Here is a 20169-nt window from a genome sequence, read left to right on the forward strand (position 1 = left end):
GCTTACTCCATAACTTAATTATTTGTTTTATTTGTGTATTTTGTGTGCTTCGTTTCGGCATGGTATCATCAGTTTACACTGAAATGGAGGGGATTTTTTTTAAAGTGCAAAATTGTTGAATTGTAAGTGTGGTGGAGACTGCAGCACAAAAAGGTGTAGACAAAACAATACTAAATGTTAAAATAAGGTTAACAGAGACATGTTTTTCGACTAAGGAGTCATTTATCATTAGATTTGTCCTTGAGAAAAAAAGCAACCAGGATAAACCGGGTAATTTAAACGTTATGGACCAATATTGAGGAATAATCTCCATGAAACAAAAACAAAACTACAATTATAGTCAAACACCATCTTCCACTTGTTTGAACCTCAAGATTAATCAAAAGCAGTGTTGGTTTAATAAAACAAATACGACAAAGCTATATCCAAATAAATTAAGCCGTTTTTTAAACAAGTTTGATGGGTTATTTGTTTCATAGAGGTATGTTTACAGTAGGAGTTTGTTGGATTTGTAAGAGTGTCCCCAGCGGAAGTAAACTTTCATCATCATCCGGGTTACCTTCTGGTCACAGAGGATCCAAGATGGCGACTCACATGTCGAGGTGTAGAGGCTGGAGTCGTGTTCAAAGGTAGGAACACGTTTAAAAGCAATGCTCTGCCAGACTTGTCTTGAACACAGATAAACCACATCACCGCTACATGCAGTACCTGCCGTGTCATGTGCAGCGTCATAGCGTTTCTACGTCCTGAACCCCCAAGATTAGCACGATGCTAACTGTTAGCCGTCAAACAAGCTGTAGTCCTGCTGTCAGCCGTCAGGATGCTAATGTCACATCATAATATAAACCACCAATATTTAGGAGTAAAGCAGTAGAGATAAAGAATGTGTCATTGTGTTGTTTAACTGATCTTTTTTAGTTTGTAAGACTAACAATAATTTATGAAATATAGAGTTAAATATTTGAATAAAAGTGTTTAAAGTGCAAGCTAAGCTATAGTAATTATCTGTTAAATAAGCAGTAGATTTTGGGGTTTGATCCTATTGTAGAGTTTAATCTACTAGTCGATCGACGGAAATAATTTGCAACTATTTTGATAATCGATAATCGGTTCAGTTATCCTTCAAACAGAACTAGTAAAACATACTGTACTTATCAAAGTATTAAACTTTAATTTACAGCAAATGAATAAGTCCATGTTTTTCGTTGTCATTTATTGTTATAACTAAGCCATTCTGGGTATTTTTACTCTTGGTCGAACCAAACAAGACTTCAAATGTTTGTGAAAACATTGTCGGCATAGTGATTTATAATTGAAATATCATAACTGCAGTTCTATCCCATGTTATAGTGTTGCATTATATATTATGTTGTACTTAGTTACTACCTCACACCTCTTACAACATGCTAAATGTCATACCCGATACCATATTATAATGTACTGTTTTATACAATGTTGATACGTAAAACCTATGTTTGCATTATTAATATTAATACCAACACATCTTAATTAATCATCATGGTATGTTAGATGAAATGACACAAAATCCTGCCTTTTTGGAAGGTTGTTATAATCAGGTACCACTATGTTTAGAGCCTAACTATACTACAAACAGGTGGGTCTAATCATCTTTTCACCACATTTATACCAATTGGTGCATACTAAATAGTTGAAACCCTTGATATAACTAACCCAATTCAACAGCTCGTTCAAAAATAACCATTCAGTTGTAATAGTACTTTTAAAAGTTTACCTAATAAAATGGAAATTGAATTTAGTTTGACATTAGTGAATCGATAGAATATCAAAAACATTACCACAAAGTACATATGGATGACACATCGGAGGGATAAGCTAATTAAATAAGTGGGGGGCCACATTTTTGGAGAATAAATGAGAAACCTTGCATTGTCTTTTTTCAAAGGTTTGGGATCGCAGCTTACAGAAAGTACAGCAGTGGCAGCCGATACCCAAACATCTCGCTCTCTGCACCGCTGCCCGGGATCCCGAAGCCTGTGTTTGCATCTGTGGATGGTCAGGAGACGTACGAGACCAGGATCACAGTGCTAGAGAATGGCCTTAAAGTCGCTTCCCAAAACAAGTTTGGTCAATTCTGCACAGTTGGGAGTAAGTTGCAGCAGTGATAGCTTCAATATCATACTCTACTTAGAGATCTTGTTGAAGTAAATAACATTTTCTCTCCTATTTTTAGTTTTAGTAAATTCTGGATCCAGACATGAAGCAAAGTACCCGAGTGGGATAGCACACTTTGTAGAAAAACTCGCCTTTTCTGTAAGTACAACACTGTCAAGAACACATATTTAATTGTAAAGGGTGAGAGCCACGTTAAGTGATTTTGTTCTTTTATTTTCAGTCCACAGCTCAGTATGGGAGTAAAGATGAAATTCTTCTCACATTGGAAAAACACGGAGGAATATGCGACTGCCAAACATCAAGGTATTTAGGCTCTCATGACAAACCCTTTCTCAGTTTAATAAAATGTAATGTTTGTGAACTACCTTCCACATCCTGGTTCGAGAAAGTTTAGCAGCTTTTCTATGTGTCATTTTTGCTGTGCAGGGATACCACCATATATGCAGTGTCTGCTGAAGTGAAGGGTTTGGACACAGTGGTCAGTCTCCTCTCTGACGCTGTGCTGCAGCCTCGCTTGCTGGGTAAGTCCTCTCTTATTTAAAATGACAAATCCATGGAAACTGGCAAATCTCTCCACAGCCTGTCTGAGACCCTAAATGTTTGTTTACATGCAGATGAGGAGATCGAGATGACCAGAATGGCGGTACGCTTTGAGTTAGAAGATCTGAACATGAGGCCGGACCCTGAACCTTTACTCACTGAGATGATCCACGCTGTGAGTCACATGTTCTGTTAAGACCTTACAACACAATCTCGCTGTGAAAGTGAACAAACGAGTGTATGAACTTTAAGCGTCAAGGCTGTTATCAATAGTAATATTAATAATAATAAAGCGATTAGTTATTGTGATATTACCCACCAGAAGTTACCAGAAGCCCAAGCTGGATATCTATATAGCAATATTTGAGGATCGCATGGAGGAAATTTACAGGAGAGTTTCACTTGGACTCAATGATGAATTGATTAGATATTTTTGTTCAAAGTTCAAGGTCACTGGGATCTTCCAAAACACATTTTGGGCTATTAGCTCAAGAATTGAAGCGCTTTGTGTGGGAATCTCACACAAATGTTTAATAGGACAAAGGTAATTCTAGTTGACTAAATATCACTAACTATCACTCAAACCATTATCATGTCAGCATCATTTCAAACCTTTTTAAACTATCTAATCCCCAAAGCCACATCATAGTCATTTTCTGCTTTCCAAACTTACAGATCAACTCTGAAAGAAAATAAATAATTCCAGACCTTGGAAACAGAAGCGTGTCAGAGATATCATTTTGTAATCCTACTGTAGCTTTGGATTTATTGTCTATTTTTCGTTTCCAGGCCGCATATCGAGGCAACACAGTCGGGCTGCCTCGCTTCTGTCCTGCAGACACCGTGGACACGATTGACAAGAAGGTGCTTCACAGCTACCTGAGTAACTACTACTGCCCCGAGCGCATGGTGCTGGCTGGAGTCGGCATCGAGCACGAGCAGCTGGTGGAATGTGCCCGGAAATACCTGCTGGACGCCAAGCCGGTGTGGGGGGCGAGTGCAGGGGCCAACGTGGATCTCTCTGTAGCACAGTACACTGGGGGCATCGTCAAGGTGATTTCATGGTTTTATTGTTTACAAGTAATTTTTTTACCAGATTTGAGGTAAAGAATGAAACATGCACTCAATTTGCTTTGCTTCCTCTGTGGTGCAGGGAACCAAATCCCCCAGTAATCCCCTCACAGGCTGTTATCAACTCTGCAATGAGTTAGTAATAGTTCATCTAAAAGTCAATGCAGATGTGATAAAAGTGTGAGCAGGAATTAACTTTTTTCTTTATATTTCGACCAGATTTATTCCCAAATCTCGTCTTGAAAGCATTTATCTGACAGGCTTTCCTGTTTTAAAATGGTGAAAAATAAATAAAGATCTGGACTTCATGCAGTTTTACAATGACAATATCAATGGGTTTACTTAAACCCGAAGGACAACCATAGCAGTGTTTTTAATGCATTTAACCATTACATTACATTACATGTTACTTGTTAGACGCTTTTATCCAAAGCGACTTACATACTCAATACTGTGGGCAATCCCCACAGGAGCAATTTGGGGTGAAGTGTCTTGCCCAGGGACACAACGGCATTCTGACTGCAGTGGGGTTTGAACCTGTGACCCCCTGATCCGAACACCAACACACAATCCACCAACGCACAACCCACTGCACCACACGCCTCCCAAAAGTACAACCATCAATGTACTTTTAAAGTCACATCCTCAAATTTTCTTTTTTAGGCTAGCAAGTTCATTTGATATCTGACTAAATAGAACCACTTCTCGACTGAGAAATGATATGAAATGTGAAACAGCAGTTACTACACAGTGTTTCAGAAAAAGAAAGCCAGAATGCGTTTATCAGGAACATTTTGTTTTACTGATATGAGCTTTGTTGCAGTTAGTCATGAAGGTATGTGAATAACATCTTCCTTTAATCTGTTAGATGGAGAAGGACATGTCGGATGTGAGCCTTGGACCCACCCCGATCCCAGAGCTGACCCACATCATGATCGGCCTGGAGAGCTGCTCCTTCCTGGTGGGTGTTTGCATTGCACGGCTATCCTGAAGATTCTCAACTAAACATCTTATACATGTTGGCAACAAAGTCCAGTTTAAAAATGTCTAAGAAATGTTTGTTTTCTCTAAACAGGAGGACGACTTCATCCCCTTCGCAGTGCTCAACATGATGATGGGTGGAGGTGGCTCCTTTTCAGCTGGAGGACCTGGGAAAGGCATGTTCACTCGCCTTTACCTGAACGTGCTCAACAGGTAAACCTCTCCCAAACCTTGATTCAGCATCTCATAAAATATAAAACACTACTTGAACACCAGTCCGTTTCACTAATTGTCTTATTTTCCTTGTCTGCTGTAGACATCATTGGATGTACAATGCCACCGCCTACCATCACAGCTATGAGGACAGCGGTCTGCTGTGTATCCACGCCAGTGCAGACCCCCGACAGGTCGGTACAGGCCCAGAACAGCAGGGTTTAAATATCTGTTTGGTCTCACATGCGGTTCTTTGTTCAAATTGTATTGGTTGATCTTTTAAATGGCTTGCTTTCAGCAACGCTGAGAACTGTATCATTATCTGTTTACTTTTTAACTCTATGTGTTTCTTGTTTTTGTGTTTATGTAAAGTACCTTAAGGTGCATGTCTTTATGAAAGATGCTTTACAAATAAATTGTTGTTATTATTTTAACCAATAATTATTTTGCAGAGAAAAGTCAAAACTGTGTGAGATATCCCTCCTAGACTTAGTTACATGTTCTGTTTTTGAAATGTTCCCATGGCTTTCTTGTGTCTTATCGTAACATACATTTGCCTCCAGGTGCGGGAAATGGTGGAGATAATAACCAGAGAGTTCATTCAGATGGCTGGCAGCGCAGGAGAGGTAATGGCTGTGCTTCATTATCAAGGCAATCCAAAAAGTCAGCAATATAAGAAAAAAACAAACAAAGATATACAATTTGTAGACCATTTTCCTTCCTGTTTTTCCAGATGGAGTTGGAGAGGGCTAAGACTCAGCTCAAGTCCATGCTGATGATGAACCTCGAGTCGCGGCCGGTTATTTTTGAAGATGTTGGTCGCCAGGTTCTCTCCACAGGGAAGAGAAAGCTGCCACATGAGCTCTGTGATCTCATAAGTGAGTACTGAACCACATTCATAGTGTTCATACATGGCATCAAGTCCTTCTGTTGGAGAACAAATATGTAAATAAGTAGAAATTGTCCTTTTTCAACATTCTGGTTTTTGACTTGTGAACATATCATTTCCAGGCAACGTGACAGCCAGTGACATTAAGAGAGTAAGCACCAAGATGCTGCGCAGTAAGCCGGCGGTCGCAGCGCTGGGAGACCTGACGGAGCTCCCCTCATACGAACACATCCAAGCCGCCCTGTCCAGCAAAGACGGACGTCTGCCCCGCATGTACCGCCTCTTCCGATAGGTCCTCGTCGAGCCGGTGGCCACTGGCAGACATCTCTGTAAATAAACTGGACTGGAAGATTACAGTAGTGTTCCCTCCCACCACAGAACTGACACAGCTCACTGCGGGAGGGGACTAATACCCAGGTTCTTCACCGAAACCTCTGAGAGAGGTGATTTTAAAGAAAAGTTACATAAGGTTACCGTAATCTACATACAGTGCGAGTATCTGTATTTATTGTTTGTGAGCAGGAAAGCCATTTTTCCTTATTTACTGAGGTGTTCATTTCAAAATCCACATACCAAAACGCTACACTAAAACAACATATTGTCAACAAAGGGGGTGTCCAGCATCCCAGCAGTGTCTAAACGGATATTTCATATTGAGCTATGGTTTTTCTCAGCTTGCAAACCCCTCAACTCTAAAATTTAGTCTATTGATAAGAAAACTATTGGAAATCTTTCCATTTGTACAAAAGAGCTTTGTAGTCTCCCTTACCAGGCACACAGAAATGGTAAACAGATTAATGAAGGAATACTTTGAAATGTTTGTTTAAATGTGACACACCTGACAACTATAGGCAATTCTCAGATGTGCTGTAAACAGATTTAAATCTAAAGTGAAACGTGTTATTCTTTTCTATTTTTGTGGTTGTGTTGATGCCATTGCAAATAAAAAAACAAATAAATTATATTAACGGTATAAAGGAATAGTTTCTATAGAAGTTTAATGAAAGTTCAGTACTACTCTAATATATGGAAGTATCGTACATTATTTCTAAGACGAAAGCGAGTAAGCCTTTAAAGAGGATACCATTAGCCCAATAAGACATGAAAACAACTTTTATTTAACACCCAAATACACCCATGTGTATTTTGTTTAAATATTTCAGTGGCTTCTGACTAAAGTGAATATGTGAAACTTAACACCTGCATACCAAACTGGTAAATAAATGTTATTACTTCCACAAATAAAACTATATATTTTAAAGGTCTTGGGTTACAATGTAGTAGACAGAATGAATCCAACAAATAGTGTTTTAAAATGTTTATTACAGGATGTTACATCATGGGTGACATATAAAAATATGCAGATAAAGTTAAGAGGTCTTAAGGATACGAAAACAAGACCCACAGGCACTTTATTCTTGCTGGGAATGCGAGTTCATTAATGTGTTCCATACAGTACATGGACAGTTAGTATGAGGTTACACTGCAGTGAGATGAGAGGTAAGGCATTGGGTTACATTCTGTAGCAAAGGGTCACTTGGCCTAATACGAGAAAAAGACGTGACAGGCATTAACAGTGCAATCATCTATTTAAAGATGTGAGTTCCTGTTTAAGAAAGTTACATATAGGCTGCCAAATACATTTGATCTCCCTGAAGTTCAACAAGTTGTAACAAACTCCTGACCAGCGTTCAATGTCAGTCTGGAAATGTTAACCTCCCTTCTTCAGTCACAACTCTCCTACAAAACATTTAGCTCTGAAAATAATTCAAGTTAAAATTGACCAATGGCTGACGCCTTAATTACATTAAACGGTGCACCTCCATGTGCCACCAAAATTAGAGAATGTTTGTTAAGCTATTTGACGACAAATCCACATGGCAATTTACTACTGATGAAGCATTCAGGAAAAAATGGCTTTGTGGTTTATGATCACCTACACAAAAGACCATTAGAAAGTGAATGCAGTTACACAGAGCCTTTAAAGGTTGGATCAGTTCACACTGGAGCATGTGAGTGAAGAATATGACACAATGGCAGCCCCCATGCTGTCTCAGTCATGTTTGAGTAGAGGGGGCTGAATAAATAAGAGCCAGACTGCTGCTGTGTCTGCAAACCTCTGTGTGACTGACCTCAAGGTCCCTGCCCTCAAGAACAGCCAGCCACTTCCACACACACAGTTCCCGTTTACGCCCAACAGAGGGCGCACTCTGTGTAGTTAAGACAACTCCGGTTCCCTTTTGGTCCTTTTTCTGCCCTCATTTATTTAGATTCCGGTTTCAGGCACAGATCCAGTGCGGTCCGGTCTGGAGAGTTTGTTTTGGACGGGTTCAGGAGATGGTACAGATGGTGCTGGTACTTTCGCCCTTCATGGCCTCCCTCCTCTTCAGCTCTCTGGTGATCCTCCTCCGGATGCCCTCCAAGTACAAGCCTCTGTCAAACTGTCCCGCACCCAGGGGAATACTGAAAAACAGAAATAAACCAATTCAGCGCACCTGATTTAAGTAAGATTAAAGATTACAATTATTGCTGCCACACATTCGAAAATGACCACATATTCATTTGTGATTTAAAAACTATTTTAACTAGAAGAGTACTTTACGAGCTGCTGAGACAATTGACTTTCTAACTGCATCACTGTTATGGGTAGGATCTGTTTGACCCAAACCAATGGGATTAACAACTGTGGACAATGAGTACAGCAGCTTCATTAAGTAAACCAATAATATCATCTTTATATATTACAACTAAATATACTGATAACTTATAGCTGGTGATGTGGGAGTGCAATTATATGAATTATGTTGTCATCCTTTTTGATCACTTTTAATTAAATAGTGAACTCAAAGTGATATTACAATAACGCCAAGACCTTCCTTTGATATCATCTTATTACAGTGAAGGAATCAACCATTTTTAAAGTTTTTTTAATACTCACTGGATAGTAACTGGAAGCTAAACTAAAGTTTTATTTTGAGATTATCGTACAATTACAGAAGTGATAAAAATCTAACCTATTAACATCTTTGTATCATAGGATTTATCAACAGAAGTGTTTATAACTTGGCACAATGTATAATATATGTACTGGTATAATTAAGATAACAAACAAATTGAAATTGGTCAGCTCTTCTGGTTGTTGACATATACCAATGCATAGTTGGAAGCATCCTTCACATGATAACTATCATGGTTCTTACAGTCATTAAAAACCTGGAAAAGTAATGGAAATTCAAAATGCTAATTCCAGGCCCTGGAAAAGTTATGGAAAACAATATTTTTCCCAAAGTTTTGGAAAAGTCATGGAAATGTAACCAAAGTTGCATCAAATATAATTTATATTTTATCTAATCGCCGAAATAGTAATACTATAATGATAATAAATACTGTATCGCATAGTAATGAAACGTAAAATGGCATTTAACTGTCGAGGTATTTTGCTGGTGAGAGATTTTAGTTGCTTTAGCGTGTAGAAGCTAGTAAGCCTATTTGATTTGTTTTAGATTGGCACAGCATGTTTCATATGCAGACCTTATTTTCCAGCTTACCATGTTAAAATAAAAATGTTTCAGTGGTACCGCTGAGAAAGAGTAATTTTTTTGGTCATGGAAAATGAGGTAAAGGTCATGGAGAAGTCATGGAAAAGTCATTGAAAATCATTGGTGAAAAAGTGTATGAACCCTGAACTATATTTGTTGCTGTTTTTGAGAGCAGTGGGACTCACTTGTCCCTGCCTGGCCTGAGTTTGACCTGGAAGACGCTGATGACGGGCCGATGGTCGGACGTCTTGATGCTGGAGCAGCAGGTGTACTTGAACGCTTTGATATCATCAGCCTGCCTGCTCCTGAACACAATCCTGTCCTGTGAACACAAACAGAGAAGTGTCACCCCGCTGAGAGCCAGAACACGCCAACCTAAACCACATTTTGACTGGAGCAGCATATGTGAGCTTTCATCCTGAATATTTGGTTTATTTCAGTGGCTTGATTTTCTTACTGTGTATGAGGGCGTTCTCTGTTTAGAAGTAGTGTCGTAGACATCACAGCCAACGTTAAACTTGTATGTGGGGAGGAAGTGTATAGGTGCCTCCTGGAAACCTTTAAAGATTGAACCTGGAGGAGGGAAAAAAAACAAATATGCAGTGAGAATTGACAACAACCTCCTGAGTTTTCAAAATGTTAATGTTCACAGAGATGCAATCATACCCTCCTTCATCTCCTTGGAGAGCTGGTCGTGCTCCAGCAGAGGACCCATATCTCCGCCCGCTGTGCGCTTTATGATGGCCTCCACTTCGGCCCGGGGTTTACTCAGCCGGAAGTTAAAATCTCCAAACCAGAACACCTGGTCGAATCTTGTGGTGACATCGGCTACAATTAAAAATGACATACTATGATAATGAAAGATCCAGCCATTTTTCTTACTAACATCAAGAGTTTAATCCAAAAATATTTAAGTATATGAACAACAATCATTTATATTCTACATTCAATAGGAGCACTAAAGCTGGGTTTAAAACAGATAGTCATGGACACAAAACCAAAAATAGTTTGTATTAGCTAAAAAACTATTTTTTCAACCCATCAGGTCTAGACATTTAAATCTAGTTCTCACAGGTACAATTAATCCTAGTCTAATATTTAAAACGTGGGATACCGGTGAATAGGTTGAGGCTTCAAAATAATATTGAGTTGCCATTAATCCAGTGAAGACAAATTTGAATTTTGAAGCATTTAGATAGATGATTGATGAGAACAAATATGTTATTTTGACCTTATTCTGACTTTATTTATCCAAAAGGATATTCTTGTTTCAGAAATTGCAGAAGTTAAAAAAAATCATATCAACATAAGAATACCAGTAGACTCAATAGAGTAAAAAGTACCAATAGTATAAGAAGTAATACTAACACAAGTGCAACATAGGATAACAATAAAACTACATTTAGTAAAACAAGTAAACTAGAAAACAACTATTATGCATGATGATAAGGATGTTATTCTCAGTGTCAGTTGTACAGTTTGATGGAAACTGTCAAAAGAAATACTTCCTTTGGCTCTCTCAGAATATGAGGCTAATTGCCTCTAATTGCTATCTGTTAAAGTTTGATCATATTGTTCAGCTCAGGGTTCAAATACATCACCGTGACAATGTTTTACACTTTCACAGAAGAGTCTTACATGACGTGGAGCGGTATGGGTTGGTGTCTGGAAGGCCTTTTGGTAGAGCTAGGGCCTCGATGATCTTGTTGTAATCAAGTACTCTCTCGTAAACTTTGGAATCTCCAGCTGGAACAAGAACATAATCCGAAATTAAAAACATGTAAGAGTGCTCAGCTGTTAATTCTGCGAAGTTTTAATACAAATATGCGAAATAAGGGCAGGCGTAAAGGCAGTTAAGATGAGTGTATGACTAACACATGCCTGTCAGAATGTGTTGACGGTTCACAATAATAACTTTGCTAGTATGCTGAAGAAATAAAACAACTCATATTGGCATGAAAGAGAAGAAAAATTACCCTCTATGCTGCAATATTCCTCCTAAACTTAAGAACAAATCTCAAACTAATCCTATCTACAGCAGCCATGATTAACAATATTCTCTTGCTAGAATAAATAACACTAGGTAACCTCGTACTCACAGGTAAAATGGGATGTGATGAAAAGGAAAGAAGTGCCAAAAAAGGTGAAGGCGATTCCGACAGCCCCTTTGGTCTTGATCTGAGAGATGATCCTGGTTGTGACTGTGGCGTGCTCCACCTCTGGGGGGTCAACAGGAAAACAAAATGTTGTAGTCAGTGTCTAAAACAGTATATTCAGTTACATACAAACACAAAACCATGTAGATTCTTTGTGCCAATAATGATCAAATAGCTTTTGATGCTCACATGCTTATTTAAAGCAATATGTCTAGTAACCATAAAATCAAAAACATCTTCAAATAACTCGCACTAAACCTAAGTTACATAAGCATGGATTGACATGGGAGGAGTTTATTACCTGAGCAGAACCAGATGAGGTCCCTTCTGACAAATACAGTGAGATACAAAACACCATGTGCTGCTGCGTACAGCATGACGTAGTACGGTCCCAGGGTCTCCTGAAGACGGACCTCCCACTCCCTCCTGTCACATACACAGAAGTATAACCGAGTTAGTTGACAATAGAGTAATAGTAACTAACATTTCATATGTGACGATGATTAAAGTCTAACAAACACCAGATACCTGTCAGGGCAGCCCTCCTGGACCCCGATTATATAAAAGTCTTGTGCAAATTCAGAGTCTGTTGGGAGGAGAAGGTCATCTAAGTTGGTTGGCAGCCCCTGAAAATATTAGAAATGTGGTTACTTCTCACTTAGTAAGACTTTAAAGGCCTGTTGGTTTGTGAGATGCTGAGTCATGATTTCCTCCCACCTTCTCTCCCTGCATGTTCCAGGTGGCTATGTAGATGCCCACTTTCCTCTCGGGGAAGTGGCGGTCCAGCTCCTCAGCCCCGAGCAGGGCACCGCTTCCCAGCACGCTGCCCTCCAGAAAGCTTCTGCAAAATACACATTGAAAAGCTAAATTAACACTTTTAATGGCAGCCAACTTGCCCTGAAGTGTGCAGCATTGAAAAAAGGAAAGGCTGTCACAGGTGTTAATTCAATAATAAAAGTAAAAACACAATTTCCTCCTGGGCACTGACTGTGCATTGACACTGTAGAATTACGACCCATTTTTGCCGCTCCTTCTGTCAAAAACTTTACTGAGCGAGCATCTCCTCTGATCTCATGTTATTCCCCCACCACTCTTCCACCTTCCCCTCTTTTCCTAAAGATGGGAATGTTGTGCACACAATAAAAGAAATCCTGGGGCCTTGGTTTCAGTGAACCAAGCTCCAAATGCAATGCTAATCAGCTCAAATCAGAGGCTTGCAGTGTATATAAGTTACTATAACTTATACGTATGCAGTGCCTGTACAGAGTAACTTCCTTTTGGTATAAGGGAGTTGAAGCCTTGCCAGAGCTCAGGCTGATACACTATTGACAAAGTAAGCCATATATGCCATTACAAGACTGCATTATTGTTGGAATGGATAGGCCTATATCTAAATTAGGACCTTATCAACCCTTGAAAGAGACAGCCTTCTAACCCCGGAAAGAGTAAGCCTTACAAAACAGCCTTCTCATGCAGTCTGTGGATGGCTCCAGGACATCATTTACATGGTCATGATATGCCTACCTGTTCCTCACATCCTGGGGTCTGATGGGGCTCAGCACGCTGTAGTTGGACCTCATGGAATGGACAGAGGCGCTATCCGAGCCCATGTTCTCCAGAAGCCGGCTGTCGCTCAGGTTCCTGTGGAGTCTATCACTGGGTTTCATTTTGGCCGACACAGTATAATCCAAACAATCCCCGTCAATCCTATTAGCTGCCTTTAAAGTGGCTGACGCAAAGCTCTTCTCCAGAGCAGGCAGGTTCCCCGTGGGCTGCACCGGGGACAGAAGCACCTTGCTGGGCCTGGCCCGTAGGTCTGTCGGGTCGCTCTGCTGGCTGCGGGGCCTCCCCCCATGATCAGAGAGACTGCTCCCTCTGTCCTGGGAGACAGGGGATCCTGATGCAGCAGCAGAGAGGGGTCTCACATTGGATTCCTGGTCATTCCTTGTGGTGGCAGCCTCCCTGAAAACAAACCCACCTTGTGCTGAAGCTGTCAGGTCCTCTTTAAGCGAGTCTGTGGAGGAGCCAGTCTCTACCGGGTCACTCAGACTCTCCTGGCTGTTTTTCAACCTCCTGGTTCTCAGCGTTTCCTCCACTGAGACACTTTTGCTGGACAGCCTGGGTTGTGGGGGTGGCCGAGGCTGGTATGGACTGAACTCCCCCTCTGCATTTCTAGCATTGAGTTTAAGGGCATCTTTGTGTTCCTTGCTAGATTTGGCATCCACTAAAGAGGTCTTGAGGGTCCTGCTGTTGACAGCTGAATCTCTGTTAGCAGGATTTTGGTGATGGAGGGGGCTGTCCTCTCCATTCTCGGTCATCCTCTCGTCATGTCTGAGACCAGCTGTGGTCAGGAGGATGAAGCTCTCTCATTGCTATCTGACATACAGCTGAACCTAAAGAGAATACAATTATTCATTGAGATGCTGCCTTAAAATGAGTTAGCAATACAAGGAACGCTTGCTGTATAACCTGTTTGTCTTATGATATTGGCAATAAAAGACAATGTTAACAATTGTTGACGTGCAACATTACGGTTAGTTAGATATATCTTCAACATTGGCGTAAAGCAACTTAGGCCAGTTGACTAAATAAATACTAGCACCGTGAAGTAGTTATGCTAATGTTAGCAAAGTTAGCTAGGGTCCGAGACTGAGTCGAAAGTCCCCTTGTTTTACAATGTAATCGCTCATAAAACCTCCGTGATTTCTGTTTATTATCTATTAATCCAGCCAACAAGTCAAGTTTAGTAACATAAAACCTACTACACTGCTACCTTCAGCTAAACCTAAACTAGCCTAGCATAACAGAAGCATTATAAAGGCTAGCTGAGCTAACGTTGAAAGCAAACGTTTATAAGATCGCGTTAATAAACAGGAAGTGTTGATAGTTTCTAACATTATGCAGCACAGTTATTGAACTGTTATCACATTGAAGTAAAGTTACCTGTGGTTTACTTTTTGGATTCAGTGTGGCTTATTTAAGAGTAGCTTCCTTAGCAACGTTTGACAACAACTGTTGTTACCAAGACAAGAGAGTCACCGCAGAGAGCAGAGCACGCGCCACAGCGCCCTCCACTGGAGAGAAGTCACAGTGCACCTACATTATTTAAAGGTCCCATGTCATGCTTTTCCGGTTATTTTATATATACAGTCTATGGTTATTACCCGTCCCCTTGTGTGTTATGAAGGTTTTTATGCATGTAAACGGTCTGCAGAGTCAAAAACCCTCAAAATACACCCTGTAGCGAGTAAAACTCTAACACAGAAAATACCTCCCCAAAATGCCTCGTTGGAGATTTCTCATTTTCCATTGTTTACTTCCTGGGTATCGCTACGTAGACATGCTAGGGAAAACATTGTTTTCATGCCAGCTACAATGAATGACCGAACTTAGCAGACTACCCGTATAAGATTGCAATTGTAAACATGTTCTTGCTAGCCTAGACTAGCTGTTGTTCATAGTAGATTGGCATATTACACTGAGCAACTAGCAAACGTAGGTTAGCATATTAGCTGGCAAGCTAACTGTGTTGATTAGATAGATAGATTAGATAGATACACACTCCTACCACAACTACTACTAACGAATCTAAAACAACTAAGTTTCTCTAATATTTTGTGATTTGCATTTGATTTCGTCCAGCCAGATCAGGAAACTCCTGGCGTATCTGGCGGACAACACACACACGGGATGACCACTCTGATGCCTCGTCCTAAAAAGCCCCAGCACCAGCTTACAAAGCTGCGATAGGCAAGATGCCGAAAATGCCTATAAGGGGAGGAATGGATGATATACAGTGTATATATGTATATTTACACATGTTCATTTTGTACATTTCTAAAAATAAAGTTTGATGGAAATACTTAGTATCCTTTCTTCCCTGAATTATTTGCTCCTATAACATATCATTCATATATAGCAAACCATGATTTGATTTCTCATCAAACAGTAGTAGTTTATTACAGGTAAAAATAATTGACTCTTCGATAACAACAGTTGTAGGTACAGTTCGGTTAGTTAGCGTATAAAATTTACGGCTGTACCGACGCCATTATAAGACTGATGTTCCGCTCAGAGCGAGCCGAAAAAAGCACTGTTAGACATGGGCGGAGCCTCTCTGGTGGTTGACTAATCAGAACAGAGTGGCCGAGCTGACCAATCGGAGCAGATTGGGCTCACATGGAGGGGGGGGGGCAAGAGCTCCAACGAGCCGTTTAGGATAGAGAGTGAATACCGGTGAATACACATACTTTACAGAGATGCTGTATGCGAAACCAATGTGAGTTTGGAAAATTGCACAGTATAAATCTATTTTAGTATACCTCAACAATGGAATTATGATCAGTGGAAATGGCCATGACATGGGACCTTTAAATCTACCGGTACAGCAGACTTCATGTCATAATGGTGCCTGTATCCTGATGGGAATTGTTGAATTGAGTGGGTTAATAAACTATATCCAAAATACATTTTCATTCAATTTGATTTTGTTTTCCCTTTCATTTTATATATATATATATGTTTATTTATATTTTAACATCACCTCATTACTTACTTCTGTTCCATTTACTCACACATTATCGGTGTAAAACAATCAACGTCATTATAACTTTTTTGCGTATAGTAATAGAATAACAAATGTTTACACATTTTGTATACAGTTTTCAATTTTTTTAATGTTATTCTCTTTTTTGCCATGTTCAACTTTTATACAATTATTATACCATGACATCCTCATCATAAAACTTACAAAAGTTGACAAACAAATAATGCACTTACTACAAGAAAATGAAGTAACTAAACAGCTACAGTAGGTGTCAGGAAAAATAAAAACAACAGTTATAAATGGTGTAACTGACACAATGACTTTACAATGTCCAGGTATTAGCCCAAATTGTTAACACTTTCAATGTTTTTGTGACGCCCTCACGAGAAAGGGCCGCTTAAAGGATTCCTAAGCTCCCTGGCCCCTGGAAATGTGGACAATCACTCCATATTCTTTGCATTTCTATGGCTCTGTTGCTGGCTCAGGGGGTTTAGACAAAAGGGTTAAGTCTGCCGGTCAGGTATAAAAGCAAAGGGTTAAACCAGGTAGAGTACAGTTCAGTCCAAGAGCAGCAGCAGTACCACCAGCAGCAGCAGACCACTGACCAGCAAGATGACTTCCTCCGGAATGAACATGAACAGCAAGGTAAACTCTCTGATTTTCATAATGTCACAAAAACTAAAGATAATCTGCAAATTGCCATTGTGAGTTGAGTCTCATGTATCAGTGCTACTTGAAAACTGCTGCAGTTTTCGTTTTATAATGATTAAATGTATCTTGTAGCAGGCAAGTTGTCACCCAACTCGGCAGTTTCCCTTTCAGCTCTACAAAGCTTTAAAGGGTCGTTAGTTTTTGTTTGGAGGCCGTCCATTTTACTGTTTGGTTTTACTCTCACAGCTCTTTGTGTCATTTGGGTCGCAACAGGCAGCTGTTTAACTGTAAAAAAGCTCTAAAAACACAACCTGCCCAGCACTAAAGGGCATTCAAAAAACGTTAGTTTGTGACTTTATCGAAGTATTAAGCAGGTTATGATTCAAGCATTTAGCTAAAGAATAGACACAATAAATGTAATTATCTAGACAATCATCAAGTGGTCAGAAATACAGCTCCAAATAAATACTGATGTTGCTCCATGCCTTCTGCATGTGTAAATAGGTAACTGTGTTGTGTTGGAGCTTGTTTCTGCTGCTGGACAAAACATCAGTTTTTGCAGCTATACTAAGGGTTATCCTTAACAGCAGTGCATCCAAAGAACGCTTGATTCACATTGAACGTGTTTCATGTTTTCCTACATTAGACATGTACAGCTTTCAACCTAAACACATGATGCTAACCAGACACTTTCCCTCTCCCTCTCTCAGATCACCTTCTACGAGGAGAAGAACTTCCAGGGTCGCTCCTATGAGTGCATGAGCGACTGCTCCGACATGTCCTCCTACCTGAACAGGTGCCACTCCTGCAGGGTGGAGAAGGGCTGCTTCATGGTGTACGACCGCACCAACTACATGGGAAACCAGTACTTCATGAAGAGGGGCGAGTACGCCGACTACATGAGCATGATGGGCATGAGCGACTGCATCAAGTCCTGCCGCATGATCAACATGGTAAGATCTCACACCTGGCTAGATTTACTGTAGACCAAATCTCCATATAGAGATCATGCTGAAAATATGAAATTCTCTGAGTTAAACCCACCCTTCTTTTGCACCACAGCACAGGGGATCCTACAGGATGAAGATCTACGAGAGGGAGAACTTCGGAGGTCAGATGTCCGAGCTGATGGACGACTGTGACAACGTCATGGAGCGTTTCCGCATGTCCAACTGCATGTCCTGCAACGTGATGGAGGGCAACTGGCTGATGTACGAGCAGGCCCAGTTCAGAGGCAGGATGATGTACGTGAGGTCCGGCGAGTACAAGAACTTCATGAACATGGGCCAGAACAGCATGAGGTTCATGAGCATGAAGCGCATCAACGACTCCTGCTATTAACTCTCTTGGCACTCAATAAAACTGTCATAACCTAAACTGCTTCTGTGTTTGAGTATTTATTTTTCTGAGTACAGTTTACATCAATTTAGAGTAGGTCACACTTCTGTTGCTGGCTGTAACTCACAGGGACTTCTCAAAGAGACGGTTATAGAAGATTCGCTAACCCTAACCCTTTTCTAAATTTCCCAACCACATTTCTAATCAACAACAATCTCATGCCTCCAATCTCTTGGCAGATAGTGATTCAGGTGCTGGATTGTGTAATTGTACACAGAAATCTGCTCAATCGAATACATTAGCACTGCAATACACATGTTTATATTGAGGTTATATCTCTCACAGGCTCCGCCCTCTACTGGACTCTATGGGTACTCCCCTCGATCCTATCATGCAAGCATTCATCCACTGAGACTTTCTAGATGTAGCCGGCCCCTGGGCGGGCCTACCTGAATGCGCGCGCATCTCGCATAAAAGGAAGCCTCGCCTCCTTACTGTCATCCCTTTCTCTTCAGCAAGGCAGTGAGATACAACTGAGTGAGAGACGGATAAAAATATAAGACAACGAAGAAAATTGACTCACCATTGGAGCGCCCCTGTCCTTCGTGTCCGAGGGCGATGACCCCCACTGTCGGTGCATCGAGTGCCTGGGGTCCGACCACGCGGCGGCCAACCTGGGCCCGCTTGCAGTCTGCAGCGCCTGCCAGCTATTTCCTCGCCCCGGCCGCCATCAACGGCTGGACCAGTTTGAGGGTTGCTACGTCTCGCCGGTGGAGGACCCAGAGCTCGACGTGGTGGAGATGGAGGACCTCGAGGAGGGAGTGCCCTTCGTGTTCGCCATTCCAGCGGACCGGGCGGGTCCAAGCGTCGGGGAGAGGGACGACAATGACGACACCTCGTCGTCTGGGATTTGCGGCGACCGCCAGGAAGGCCAACAGCACAGGTCTGCGCGACAGGTCTTCCCGGCGGTGATGACTGATGAATAATCTGGTCCACGGTATAGCTACCGCAGCCGGTCTTGTGATGGCCCTGACCACCGCGGCGCCGCGTCACGTGTGGCTAGGTTTGACCGCACTGACCAGGAAAGACCAAGACGATCTCCTTGGGGCCCCCGTTGCCACGGAAGGGCTCTTCGGATCGATATCCTCGGTCACCCAACGCTTCAGTCGCCTGGAGGGAGAGAGGGCGCAGCTCAGCCGCATGCTGCCGTTGGCTCGCCCTCAGGTCTCTCCGCAAGGGAGAGAGCGCCCGGCGGTGGTAAGGCGGAGAGAGAGGCGCCGGTTCAGAGCCCCTAGAGCTCCTGGCGCGCCCTCTGCCTCCGCGGTCCGTCCTGAGGTACCGGCTCAGTACCGGCCCCCACGAGGACAGACTGACCGAACCCGGCGGGCTCCCGCTCCGGCCCCCGCTCCGGCTCCCGCTCCGGTTCCACTGCAGCGAAGGGGTACTGGGTGGGGAGCTCCGTCTTCCAGGAGTTGACTGGCGGCGGGAGGAAGCGTCCCGGCGGAGAGAGGGGATTTCTCCGGCCAGGACGAGGGCGAATCCCACCTCCTCCCTGTTTGACCCATTGGTTGCAAAATCTTCTTTACAAAATAAAAAAAATAAATTGTATTCCAGTCTGAGTGTCTTTTCTTTCCACACACCCACACAGCCACGTAATGTTGACAGTACAGTTTCCCCACTCGCTGCCCAGGTTGTAACTCCAGTAAAGGAGGCAGCTAGTGCGCATGCGCGGGTGAGAGTGATAAACCGCGCTATGCGGGTACAGGGACATTATGGCCGGCATAGCAGGGTTAGGAAACAATTAACGCTGAGTGTAAAAACTCTGCTTTGCAGTCTGCGACAGGGGGCAACAACCCTGGGTCTCATGGCGGCGGCTCACGTTGTGGTCCCGCTTGGGTTACTGCATATGCGCCGCCTGCAGAGGTGGTTCTCCAGCCTGCGTTTAGATCTCAAGAGACACAAACGGCGTCTGGTGACCATCCCCCCCTCAGTGGAGGGCAACCTCCAGTTCTGGGGGTCCCCGGATCACCTCCGGAGGGGGTCCCCACTGGGACGGGTGACCTCCTACATCACAGTGTTCACGGATGCATC

At 42.0% G+C, this 20169-nt stretch overlaps 3 protein-coding genes across 4 annotated transcripts; 2 read left to right on the forward strand and 1 right to left on the reverse strand.

Moving 5' to 3' along the window:
• The first annotated feature begins 543 nt into the window (after positions 1 to 543).
• On the forward strand, positions 544 to 6812 carry pmpca (peptidase, mitochondrial processing subunit alpha). Its single transcript, XM_034118157.1, has 13 exons — positions 544 to 629; positions 1925 to 2127; positions 2213 to 2292; positions 2375 to 2457; positions 2581 to 2675; positions 2769 to 2869; positions 3484 to 3747; positions 4634 to 4726; positions 4841 to 4959; positions 5063 to 5153; positions 5523 to 5585; positions 5693 to 5837; positions 5971 to 6812. The coding sequence occupies exons 1-13, from the start codon at positions 583 to 585 to the stop codon at positions 6138 to 6140; spliced, it is 1554 nt and encodes a 517-aa protein (XP_033974048.1). The 5' UTR covers positions 544 to 582; the 3' UTR covers positions 6141 to 6812.
• Positions 6813 to 7153: 341 nt separating this feature from the next.
• Positions 7154 to 14574, reverse strand: inpp5e (inositol polyphosphate-5-phosphatase E). Of its 2 annotated transcripts, none has more exons than XM_034118156.1 (11): positions 14498 to 14574; positions 13068 to 13936; positions 12261 to 12384; positions 12072 to 12169; positions 11845 to 11969; positions 11487 to 11606; positions 11026 to 11133; positions 10054 to 10215; positions 9845 to 9960; positions 9573 to 9709; positions 7154 to 8311 (listed from the first exon to the last, which is right to left on the reverse strand). In XM_034118156.1, the coding sequence occupies exons 2-11, from the start codon at positions 13859 to 13861 to the stop codon at positions 8179 to 8181; spliced, it is 1917 nt and encodes a 638-aa protein (XP_033974047.1). In that variant the 5' UTR covers positions 13862 to 13936; positions 14498 to 14574; the 3' UTR covers positions 7154 to 8178. The 2 variants fall into 2 exon arrangements, with proteins under 2 accessions (XP_033974047.1, XP_033974046.1); XM_034118155.1 differs by having other exon boundaries at positions 14487 to 14568.
• A 2105-nt stretch (positions 14575 to 16679) lies between these two features.
• LOC117472766 (gamma-crystallin M2-like) lies at positions 16680 to 18081 on the forward strand. The gene is made up of 3 exons (XM_034118158.1): positions 16680 to 16734; positions 17451 to 17693; positions 17803 to 18081. Exons 1-3 carry the CDS (start codon positions 16702 to 16704, stop codon positions 18079 to 18081), a joined length of 555 nt encoding a protein of 184 aa, XP_033974049.1. The 5' UTR covers positions 16680 to 16701.
• The last annotated feature ends 2088 nt before the right edge of the window (positions 18082 to 20169 follow it).

Source organism: Trematomus bernacchii, unplaced genomic scaffold, assembly GCF_902827165.1.
Source record: "Trematomus bernacchii unplaced genomic scaffold, fTreBer1.1, whole genome shotgun sequence".
NCBI classification, from domain to species: Eukaryota; Metazoa; Chordata; class Actinopteri; order Perciformes; family Nototheniidae; genus Trematomus; species Trematomus bernacchii.

Excerpts from the sequence above, each read along its gene's own strand:
- LOC117472766 (XM_034118158.1), top strand. The coding sequence starts at position 16,702 with ATGACTTCCTCCGGAATGAACATGAACAGCAAG. Across the intron at positions 16,735-17,450 it reads GAATGAACATGAACAGCAAG|ATCACCTTCTACGAGGAGAA; the intron begins GTAAACTCTCTG and ends TCCCTCTCTCAG. Across the intron at positions 17,694-17,802 it reads CCTGCCGCATGATCAACATG|CACAGGGGATCCTACAGGAT; the intron begins GTAAGATCTCAC and ends TTTGCACCACAG.
- inpp5e (XM_034118156.1), bottom strand. The coding sequence starts at position 13,861 with ATGACCGAGAATGGAGAGGACAGCCCCCTCCATCACCAAAATCCTGCT. Across the intron at positions 11,134-11,486 it reads CATCACATCCCATTTTACCT|CTGGAGATTCCAAAGTTTAC; the intron begins GTGAGTACGAGG and ends TTCTTGTTCCAG. Across the intron at positions 9,710-9,844 it reads AGAGAACGCCCTCATACACA|GACAGGATTGTGTTCAGGAG; the intron begins GTAAGAAAATCA and ends TTGTGTTCACAG.
- pmpca (XM_034118157.1), top strand. The coding sequence starts at position 583 with ATGGCGACTCACATGTCGAGGTGTAGAGGCTGGAGTCGTGTTCAAAG. Across the intron at positions 2,458-2,580 it reads TGCGACTGCCAAACATCAAG|GGATACCACCATATATGCAG; the intron begins GTATTTAGGCTC and ends TTTGCTGTGCAG. Across the intron at positions 5,586-5,692 it reads TGGCTGGCAGCGCAGGAGAG|ATGGAGTTGGAGAGGGCTAA; the intron begins GTAATGGCTGTG and ends CTGTTTTTCCAG.